The sequence below is a fragment of the Cyprinodon variegatus genome, unplaced genomic scaffold (genome assembly GCF_000732505.1).
Source record: "Cyprinodon variegatus isolate N-32 unplaced genomic scaffold, C_variegatus-1.0 Scaffold615, whole genome shotgun sequence".
Classification (NCBI taxonomy): domain Eukaryota; kingdom Metazoa; phylum Chordata; class Actinopteri; order Cyprinodontiformes; family Cyprinodontidae; genus Cyprinodon; species Cyprinodon variegatus.
Genome location: NW_015151068.1, coordinates 214,277 through 225,175, shown reverse-complemented (window position 1 = coordinate 225,175; position 10,899 = coordinate 214,277). Strand labels below are relative to the sequence as shown.

Below are 10,899 nucleotides of genomic sequence, written 5' to 3'. Positions count from 1 at the left end.
GTTTATGCTTCTTTCTACTATTTTAACATCCGTGCATTGATACCTACACACACACACCATGCCCAAACCAACAGGACCATCCTCAGCTGTATAACTCTTCTACAGAAACATTTTATATCCAAAACTCCAAACTAAAAAACTCCCTCAGCTTCTTCTATTTCAGCAGCTTTGAGGCTTTTCGTTTGATCAGCATCCTGAATCTTTACTGCCATGTAAGTTTGTTTCCACCAAACATGCAACTCCAGACCTGCTATCTAATGACACGGAAACAGACAGTAAACATGAAGTAGGCTGTTGCATTGCCGGAGATTCGCTCACATCAGCTTTGCAAACATGGAAGACACACACACACACATTCTCACACACGCACAGCAAGACAGAGAGGGGCTGAGCGATGAGTATAAAAGGGGCATCCTTCCCACTCATCAGAGAAGTGTTCGTTTCATTCTTGCACACTTCTTTAATACGACAAACCTGTTTTATCAAGGTAAGGAAGCATGTTTTTTATTTTTATTTTTGTGCTGAATTACTTTGAGATGTTATTAAATGTTTTTATCTAATGCATCTATGCGATTCGCAACTTATCCACGGGGTTTGTATTGTTTTCTATTCTCATTCGTGTGAATATATGGCAAGAACTGTGATTTTATTGGACATTTTTTATTGGTCATATAGTGTCCATTCTGTTTCAAACTGACATTTTCTTCTCAGTCAAATGATAAAATTCACAATTTTCTTTAAAGTTTTTTTTTTTTTTTATGTGATATCCTTGCCCCTTGTTCCACCAATGTTAACATAAATTATGTACTATCTTGATTTATAGAAAAAAAAATGCTTTTTTGGAGATTTTGCCCGATTATAGACGAATGAGATTTTTTAAACCTTGAAATAGGTCAGTTTGATAAACTGTCCTCAGGCTGCTCTGGTCTATCTTTTTTTGATTTTGTGAGAGGTGTTAATATCCAGACTCTCACTAGAACAATACCGATCACTTTCCATGACAGAGCAGTTGCCTAGCAGATGGTCAAACCTGTCTCGTTGAGGGAGATTACTCCTGTTGTCAGTCATCTACTGACAAAAAGTCTTATCTCTTTTTTTATTTATTTATTTATTTCAGATGTCTGCAGGATTATGTGTGTGTGCCCTCCTGGCAGTCCTGTGTTCAAGCTGCTTGGGGCTCCCGTTCTCCCCTCAACCCCAAGAAGAGGAGCAGCGCTACTTCTCAGTTCCCTCTGCAGGTACAAAAGTGTGTTCCAACAAATACGCCCAGATTTTTTTTACAAAATGTGATTCTGATTTCATGTGTCTGTTTATCTCTCTGTGCTGAGCAGGTCTCCTCGATGCTGACAGCCCAACCTTAGCAGACACTCACCTCCGACTCAGCCGCTCGAGCCCCCAGCTGAAATCTCTTTCTCAGGCTGAGGAGGATGCAGACTCTCGTGCAAACCTTAGTGAGCTGCTTGCAAGGCTTATCTCAACGAGGAAAGGTGTGTGCAAGGGATGGGCTTTGCAACCTTAATGAAGGATGTTGGGGTTGACAACTATGTGCGTGTGCAAATATGAAGAACATCTTGAAGCACTTGCAACTTATGTTGATTTTCATAGACAAGTGCTTTTTTCCTGCATCATCCTCCCTTGGGTTATCGCTAATTACTGGAATTAGTGTAAAGGCTGCTTTGTAAAATGAATTAGTGGCTCTGAAAAGCTTTTGTGGTTTGAAAAAGGGTTTTCCAGGGTGTACAGGCTTCCGGTTGTTCCTCTCACACAGTTTAAGTCCAAATCAGACTTACTTTTTTTCTTCTCTTAAGAACTCAGTGTTCTTTATGTTGAACTTTCATCTCTCTGACTAAGGCACGCACACTTAAGGATCTCTAATTTTCTGACTTGTTCAAAAGAATTTCACCAGAATGAACCATGGGAAATGGTGCAAAAAAAGCCCCTTTTTCATATCTTCATTAAGGATTCTTATTTTTTTGTCTAAGTGGCATTAATTAAATCTCTATGATCAAGGCTTCTTGAAGTCGTGCATCAGGTAATGTTTGCTTTTTAACTGACACAGTGGGAAAGTAACAAGTGCCAAATTTACTGTTAAATTATCAAAATTACAGCTAGGTTAAAAAACACCTTAATTTTTTATTATAATTAAGGGGTCTTTTAATACAGTTTAGTTTTATTACTGTAGTTATTTCTAATAATTTATTTATATATCATTGTTTTCTGTGAACCTTAATATATTGCCAATTAATATCAATCAGCGTTTTAGCTGTCACCCTGTAAAATAAAAAAGTGATAAAACAGAGGATAAATAAAACACGTAAATAAAAAAATGAAAAAGAGGAAAAAGTTTGTTATATACTAAAATATGTTTCTAATTAATTTAGAAATTTAAACAAAAAAGGGAAAAAGAACACAAACATTAGACATAACGGTCCAAAAGGGCAGCCTGAATTTAATATGTAATGCCTGAGGGTCTGTGCCAGCCTCTGTTCGTAGGGTCTTTGTGGGTGTCTGTTGTTCACAATCTTGCTGTTCACTTGCATGCCTCGGTGTGGGAGGTGTCGTTGTCGAGCCTTCTGCAGCCGGTCTCCTCAGCTCAGCAGGAGGCCGAGGCTCTGCATTCATATCTTGTCTGAGTGTGTGTGTGTGTGTGTGTGTGTGTGTGTGTGTGTGTGTGTGATGCGTGGGAGGATGTGGGTGGAGTGAAGAGTGGATCTCAGCAAGTGAGGAATTGATTACCAAACAGATAGCACTTCTGCTTCCCCTTCACTTGGAATCGAATAAGTTGAAAACTAGGATTTTTTAGAGATCAGAGCTAGAAAAGTTGCACAAGATGTTGGGGTGTCAAAGGGTACAAGGAGGTTGAAAGATCTATAAGGAGAAACGGAGGCATGAATTTGTGCACATTCATATGCAGTCATGCGGATGCACAGGCTAATGAGGGGCTGTCAAGTTGTAATTCAGCCATAGCTGCTGTATCTCCCTTTTCTTTTGGCTAAAGCCCACGTGTGACTGTGGCTTGTGCGTGCGTGTGTTAACAGAGTGGAGCAATTCCAAACTCAAATTCAAGAAAGAGAAAATGTAAAATCCAAACCTCTTTAAACGTCAAAAGTTTGTTGGAAGGGATAAAAAAATGAATATACCAAACAGCTGTGATATCTTTGCAGGGATACTGTGTCAAGTAGAGGATGAAATCTGAATATTTGCAAATGAAAAAAAGTCATAGATGAACAACCTAATCGAAAGAATTTGGAATTACTTAGCTTTGTAAAGTAAAAACCTCAAATATCTTGCAATCTTAGATCTGTCAGAGTGTTCCTCTACACTAGGAAAACTTATTTTACTTCTTTCTTTCTCTTCCACCCATGGTCTCTCCTATCCTCCCTTCCCTCCAGGTTCTGTGCGTAGAAACTCCATGGCCCAGAAAAAAGGCGGCAGTTTGGGCACCAAGCATCGGATAGCAGACAGGGACTATGTTGGGTGGATGGATTTTGGCCGGCGCAGCGCAGAAGAGTTTGAGTACTCCTCATAAAGAAAACAGCTTCTCCTTGATGGGAAATGAAAAGAAAATCAAGCCAAGCTGGCTCCCCATTGTCACCCAATAAGAGCCTATTTATGACGTATTTGTTGTACATTTGTTTGTAAAACTGTAATAATGCAATATTCATACTGTATGCCAAATTTTATGCAGAATAGCTCTTTCTCTTTGTTTCTTTATTTTTCCTGGTTTCTTTACCCTTTAGAGGTGAACATTTTTGAGTCTGTTGAGACTAAATGGGCTGAATAAAGATTATAAATACCCGTTTGTAGAGAAATTCTTCAGAAAAGTAATACATACAGTTCTAACTTTTATTGATTTTATTCAATCAAACTAATAGTCATAATGACCATATGTTTGCATAGATTTTTTTTTATACAAGCACATCTGTTGCCAAGAAATGCATCTGATAAAGGTTTATGTGGAACAAAGAAACCTTGTGAGAATATTTTTTGTTCTAGATCTGCCTAGCATAGATATCCAAAAACAGATCACATAGATTTGGATCTGGAAAGCTGATTGATTGCGTCCTTAATTCGCCCTTTCAAGTCTCTCCTGAATTCTAAGAAAATTCTCAGATTGCACCCCTCCTAGACACCATCCCGAAACTACAAGAACACAAGCTACTCTGAACAAGTGTTTGATGCAAAAGTACAAACAATATGAAGTCACAAGGAGGTGACAGTCTCAGCTACCATGGGGAACTAAAACACCAGAGGCTTAACAATATCAATACACTCACCTGGTGTCTATAGAGTCCACCAGTTTGGCTGTCCTGAGAGCAGGGAATGTTGCTTTTATGACGCAGATAATTGGTACACTTATGTCCCCGGCTTACATTACACCTGTTCTCAACATCATCATCCCAGGCAATGGTCCTTAGGAGCCTAACCAGCTTCCTCTGTCTTCTTAAGGGCTGGTTATACTCCCGCAGCAGTGCGTGCAGATATTTTTGATTTATGCCCAATTTTGAAGCGTTGTCTGCACTATGTTATTCCACACCGCAACGCAAGAGGGACAATCACGAACTAGCTGTGGGTCTAGATACGGCCGAGGCGGTGAGGAAGTGGAAAAACATAAGGGGCAAGTTTGTGCAACAACGGAGAGACATAAGGCGCCCAGCGTTTTAGCGCACCTCGCTCTTCTAGCTGTTCCATCTTCATGAGTCGTTTTACACAATGGCGGTCATACAAATGTAAGGTAGGTACCAAAACAGGAAATACGCATAGTGTAGGGCGGATCTAGATTGGACCAATCAGAGGCCTCCTGTCTGCGGCACTGTCTGCAGTGTCTACAATTTTGGAGAGGTGCGCCAGAGTGTCTGCGTAAGTGGCAGGGGCATATCTGCGTTTACTGAATGCAGATGAGTATATAAACCACCCTTTAGGTGTAGGGAGGGTTGATTATTTTCCATAGTCTATATTTGTAAAGGTCTCCCAATCACAAATTGTCTGATTATTCACCTTAGGCCAATTTGCACTCAGAGGCCATAACAGAGGTATTTTAAGAGTGTTTAAAACTCTTAAGATACCCTGAGCACTCCCTTTCTTAATCCTAAAAGTGAGGAAGAGGAATGTATTTTGATTAAGCCTCAAAACCACAAAAGCCATTAAAAGTCACTTAATTAGCAAACAGAGTCCAGATGTGCGCAATTTTGTGTCAATGTAAAGGCTGCTGGTCTATGAAGGCCTCAGAGGGGGCTTGGGGGCTGTTCACCGTGGTGGTCTCTCCAGGGTTCCTGTGCTCTGGGGGATCTTTGGATGTCTGTTGTTCTGCTCCAGTCCTGAGGGCAGGTCTGTTGCTTCTCACGCCTACTATTGAACATTCCTACAGATTAACCTTATATAGTGAAGTGCACTCACACATGGTTTTATGAGTCTCTGACTGGTTAATCTGCAGAAAGTCCAAACATCCACATGTGTTAGTTGTTTGTTGCAGTGCACTGTTTATTTAATTCTTGTGTAGAAGTGAACTTACAGGCAGGGATATTCGGGGAACAGTGTCCCGCAACTTTTAGATGTTTATCTTAGGTAGCACAACTCTTTCAGGTGTATAATCACAAAGCAACATGCCACCTTCAGCCTGTGTGTGAATGGTTTAGTGACTAAACATATGAAGCACTTTGGGATCCTTGGACTTGATAAAGTGCTTACAAGTAGAAGCAATTATTACCACAGCTTCCTGCCAAAGGTGAGGCTACAGTAAATGGTTACTCTAAATTGTCCTTACATGGAACTGTTTACATGCATGGTGTTGCATGGATAGTGACCTCTCCAGAAGGTTCCTTGCCTTCCCAGAGTGATCTGAAACTTCCGAATCCAGTTGCAATTGGTAGAAGGAAGAATGCAGATTTAAAGTGGTGCTGAATTCTAATGAATGGGGCTCCTTCTCAGCGTGTGTGTTAAGTGAAAGATGTGGCTGCGTGAGGGAGAAGTGAAAAAGAGGGATCGATGAACAAAGCAGCCTGGCTGAATTATTCAGAGAGGTAATTTTACCCCAGGGGAAAGACAGGTCTGCCATGTTTGTGTGCGAGTTGGACTTTAAAGCCATTGGCATGGATGGAGGACACACTTAAAGGAGAAATTTACAGAGACTGGAGATTAATAGAGATCCATGGGAATCGACCCAAACTTTGCGTTTAAAGATCTGAGAGAGAACGTCTTCAGAGTTAAAGGCTCACCAAAGGTTTTAAGCCTTCTGTGGAAGTCTCAGTAAATGTCTCCGCTTTATGTTTGAGGATTCCCAGCAAAGATATCTACAGTGAAAGGTTATAAAAACAAATGTGCAAGAATCCTTCAGCATTCATACAGAGTGATAAAACCCTTTCAGCCCTTAGCATGTTGCTGTAGTGAAAACCTTGTATCGGTAATGGGCAGATGGTCCAAATGATTCTCGAATCTGGCTGAACATCCTGTTTATATTCTGTACCCATTAAGATCCTTTTTTAAATTTAGATCAATTACATTTTCCAGGCTTCTAAAGCCAAAATACTTCAGAGTTGTAACTGAGCTCCAAGCAGCAGTGAGATGGAAAACAGCAGGGATTGTGATAAAGGGTGAGCAGTAAGAAAGAAAGGGAATTTATATTAGGTAATGTAAAACAGGGCTCTTTTGCTTCTTGAATACATTTGAAAACAATGTTCCCAGTAAGCTTAACCTACATCAGTGATTCTCAACCTTTTTGAGTCACAACCACCAATTTCACATGCACTGCTTCCATGACCCCCTTCCACAGGTCATCAGACAGGCACTTCTGAACTCACTTCACCAATAAGTCTCTTTCTCATCTTCTGAATCACACTGGGATTTTTTTGAAAAATATAAAGCAGCTTCAAGAGGCTAATTTACCGAACAGATGCAGTTAAATTGTCAACAAATAAAGCAAACTTTATTTTCTTTTTCCATAAAATATAACAGGCTTGGTTCTGTTATGTTTTCTTTTGAGTATTCAGTTTAATTTTGCTTTATGTTTTCTAGTTTTATTGGTTTAATTCTTATTTTGTTGTGTTTTCTGGTTATATTTCAGTTCTTAGACTTTATTGGTTGCCCTCTGTTGCCCTCTTGTGTTGGTCTCCTTTTTCCCTAGGTCCTTAGACTTCTCTCTTCCCACCTGCTCCCAGTCTGCTCGTTAGTCCTCTTTTTGTTCAGGTCGCCATTAATACTCTCCTTGTGCATTTCCTCAGTGCTGGTTCTTTTTTTAAGTTTTTTTTACTTCGTTTTTCCGTGTTTTTGTTTTTTTTTCCTTGAGTTTTCCTTGTTTTTGTTTTTTTTTCCTTTTTTTTTGTTTTTTTTTTTTGTTTTTGTGTTTGTTTTTTTTTCTTTTATCTCTACAAACCCCCCTCTGTGTCTCTCTTTTTGTGTTTTTACCCCACCCCCACCCTGTGACAAATGTTATATGTGTTTGTTTTTAAGAAAACACACTAGAAAACAGGCCACTTATTACTAAACATCTATGTTTCTGGGAGCTTAGAAATTAAACAAAGCCTCCTTGTCAAAAGCAGAGATGTTTTTCTGTGACAATTTAATGAAATAGCTGGGCCTGCTTGTTTGAACAGAACAGCCTCTTCCCTCTATGTTCGAAAAAGGGCAAATGGAAATCCCTCTCAACTCTGAGAAGACACAATCTGTATTTGTTTCTCATGTATTTCAGAGCAAATATAGGTTTTTTCGAACGATATGTGGATTAAAAATGTAAACAATACATCAGTTTCAGTTTTTTTGACAGTGCTGGGGACTCTGTTGCTACTGACAACCAGAACTCTTCGAGCATGCATGCAGAGAAGTAGCAGTCTTTAATGTACGATCAGAGAAGAGATAGAGTACGTAGGGCTTCCTGCAGTTCTGATGACGTGGTCAAGGTGGTATCTGGTTTTCAGTAATTAAATGCCTGTTTGAGACCAAATGCTCACTTTCCTGCTAATTCTCGGTCAGAAGCGACATTCATTTTCCTTATTTATATTCTTCAAAAATAATTTGGAGTGCCCCAGAAATCATTTCACGACACCATTTGGTGTCATGACCCCAAGGTTGAGAAAAGTTGCCCTAGAAAACACACAACCCTTGAATGTATGAACGATAATACATGGAAATATTACTCCATCCATTTAACTAAATAATAAAAAATACCATAGGCAAACATCTCTTTAAAAGAGCCATTTATGTCACTCACAATAAAACAAGAAGGCCAATGGACATAAGTAAGAGCTGTCTGGAGATCTGTCAGTTTATTCTAAGATTTATCAGCAACACTCGCTCACCAACTTGAGTCAGGATCTTTTAAGTCTTTTTATTTACTCAACTTTAAGGAACCTATAAATTATTCCTAATATTTGGTGTACAGTTCTTTTTTTAGTATCTTGGCTGATATTTATTTATTTATTTTTTTCCCATGTATTCACATAAAAATCATAATGTTTGAGGTGTTGCCTGAAAATAAATTCACAGGTGTGCTTCCTATTTAGTCGTTTTCTTTTGATTGACAATAATTTAACGCCATCTGGCCTCTCGCAAACTTTGGAGGCATAGTGAGCTAGAGTTATTAAAAAAAAACTTTTAAAAAGAGACAAAAATAAAGTGTGTTATTATTCTTGGATTTTGCTAACAGAAACATCTATATCTGCTATCAGCCATCTACATTTCTTGCAAACTGTGTTTTTGCCCATAGGATTATGAAACAACCAGAGTAAAAGATGATGGAAGAAAACCTAGCATTTGCTGCCACGGCTAGGACAGATAGCCGCGGCAGCATAGATTGTCGACAGCCAGACTGTTTAGGAAACTGTGTGTTGTTTATGATCATGAAAATAATCAGGTAAGGAATTTTTTTCTATAGGCTGTTATTTAGTTCGATCAGAATTGCTTTTCCATGTGAGTAAAGTGGAAACCAAAAGTGGTTCCTAGGTATATAACCTTTCCTTAAAGCACAAGTGTTTTACAAACATTTGCAGGAACTTTTACAGCCAAAAACTAAGACTGTAGTGTTAACAGCTACGTTACTCTTGTGCATTAAAATATTTACATAGACTGTAAATATAAACCAATTTAGCCTTGAGTAGTCATTATGTTATGCATGATGCCTAATTCTGCAGGTTTTGGCTGTGTTCCTGTGTGCCTCTAGCATTAAACAATTTCATCCATTTCTTTAGATATTTTTAGATTCTTCAGGTAGGTGGCACAACCTCCTCGAATATGTCAGCAAGGCATAACAGAAGAGTAAACATAACCTTACTTTTTCCTGAGTTTGGAGACCAAAAAGTTTCAGATCTCAGCTGGTTTCTATTGTATCTAAAGTTTGCAGGTTCTCCCAGCATATATATTATACGTGGGCATTATTTGGGTGCTCAAATTATTTGTAGACCAGAGAAGATGTTTTTTCAGTTAATTAGAGACTATAAATTGCCCTCAGGGTGTAATTAGCCATCTGTCCTCCATGTTATCAGTATTAAACCACTGAGTTTGTGTCATGCTTTCGTCTAGGGCTCCAACTAATGATTATTTTGATAATTGATTAATCTGTCAATAATTTTTTTTTATTAATCGATTAATAATTGGATAAAGAAAGGTGCCTTAATGAGATTTTATACAGAATTAAACTCTGGTGAAACAAATACGTTTTGACTTGTGGAGTTCTGGATAGAGCATATTGACAGGAGAAAAAGTTTTTTATCTTAAATGCAAAAAATGTATATATTTTTACTATTTTTACTAACTATTTTGGTACAGTTACTGCTCTAAGTGGGTTGTTCTGTCAGCTAAAGGCATATTTTTTGTTTCTCCAGTTAATGATGAATCGATTACTAAATAAGCTGACGATTATTTCAATAATCAATTAATTGTTTCAACCCTAATTTCGTCTTTTGGAGTGGGGCAGAGTGGGGCAAGAGCTCCTTTGATTCTCAAAAGATTGGCCAGCTCCACACAAAAGATAGGTGGATGTTTTCAGAGAGGGGTACTAAACTTCTGTGAGCTCTTACATTTGAATTTATTTTCACTGAATAAGGTGGATTGGAATTAATTAGCTACTTTTTCAGAAAGTATACAGAAATTACCTCTGTTTTTAAGTAATACATGCTGCAATTAAGAGGAAGGTCTTCAAAATTGAGTTTCACTAAACTGCTACTGTTGTGTTGCATATTAAAACTGTTAACTGCTGCCCTTTTCTTAAAAAGGGCATTATTATGCTCACTTAGGGAATTTTAATGACAGGGACATGCTAAAATGAATGTTGCATTCATTCACTTTGCAACACTTAAAAAACCTTGTCCTGTTAATATGGTGTTGACTTTATGTAATCCTGCATATACTGCAGCTACACTATGGCAGATAAAATTGTCCTGCATGGGATAGTGAGAGGTGCTGTATGCATTTCACAGTGTCGAAAAACACTTTATTTATTTTGTCCGTTTTGAGCATGCTCTTATGTATTTATATAAATATAATCACTTTAATTTAAAGCAATTGCAACAATTTAAATCACAGCACAATAATTTTATCAATTTTGTGTAATTAACAAAGAATAGCACCAAAACCTGAGACCATCATGTTAATATGCTGAAATTAGTTATAGAAAATGTTCATTTTAATGTGCTCCCCTTGCCAGGGTATGTTATAAAGGCAAAGCTAAAACATGGGGTTAATAAAATAAAGAAACAGATTTTAAAATATACAGATTAAATGTTATCAGTATATGTGTGTATACTTTAGGTGCTTCAAAATTTTCATGTTTAGAAAGTGTTAGGAATCCAGTTTGTGTGGGTTGTTTTTGTGTTTTTCTCTCTCCACCACCAGGTGGTGCCCTGTTCCTCGTTGGGCCTCACAGCACACCTGCGGCTCGTTGGATCATTACTGGAGGAGTATTTGAGCAGC

The 10,899-nt window shown here is 38.2% G+C and overlaps 1 protein-coding gene across 1 annotated transcript; it reads left to right on the top strand.

Moving 5' to 3' along the window:
• The first annotated feature begins 408 nt into the window (after nt 1-408).
• On the top strand, nt 409-3,948 carry cck (cholecystokinin). The gene is made up of 4 exons (XM_015392929.1): nt 409-487; nt 1,118-1,238; nt 1,332-1,487; nt 3,393-3,948. The coding sequence occupies exons 2-4, from the start codon at nt 1,118-1,120 to the stop codon at nt 3,527-3,529; spliced, it is 414 nt and encodes a 137-aa protein (XP_015248415.1). The 5' UTR covers nt 409-487; the 3' UTR covers nt 3,530-3,948.
• Nucleotides 3,949-10,899: the final 6,951 nt, after the last annotated feature.

Bases quoted from the DNA above. Each gene is read 5' to 3' on its own strand.
- cck (XM_015392929.1), top strand. From the start codon at position 1,118: ATGTCTGCAGGATTATGTGTGTGTGCCCTCCTGGCAGTCCTGTGTTCA. The intron at 1,239-1,331 runs GTACAAAAGTGT...TGTGCTGAGCAG, and splicing joins CTTCTCAGTTCCCTCTGCAG to GTCTCCTCGATGCTGACAGC. The intron at 1,488-3,392 runs GTGTGTGCAAGG...CCTTCCCTCCAG, and splicing joins GCTTATCTCAACGAGGAAAG to GTTCTGTGCGTAGAAACTCC.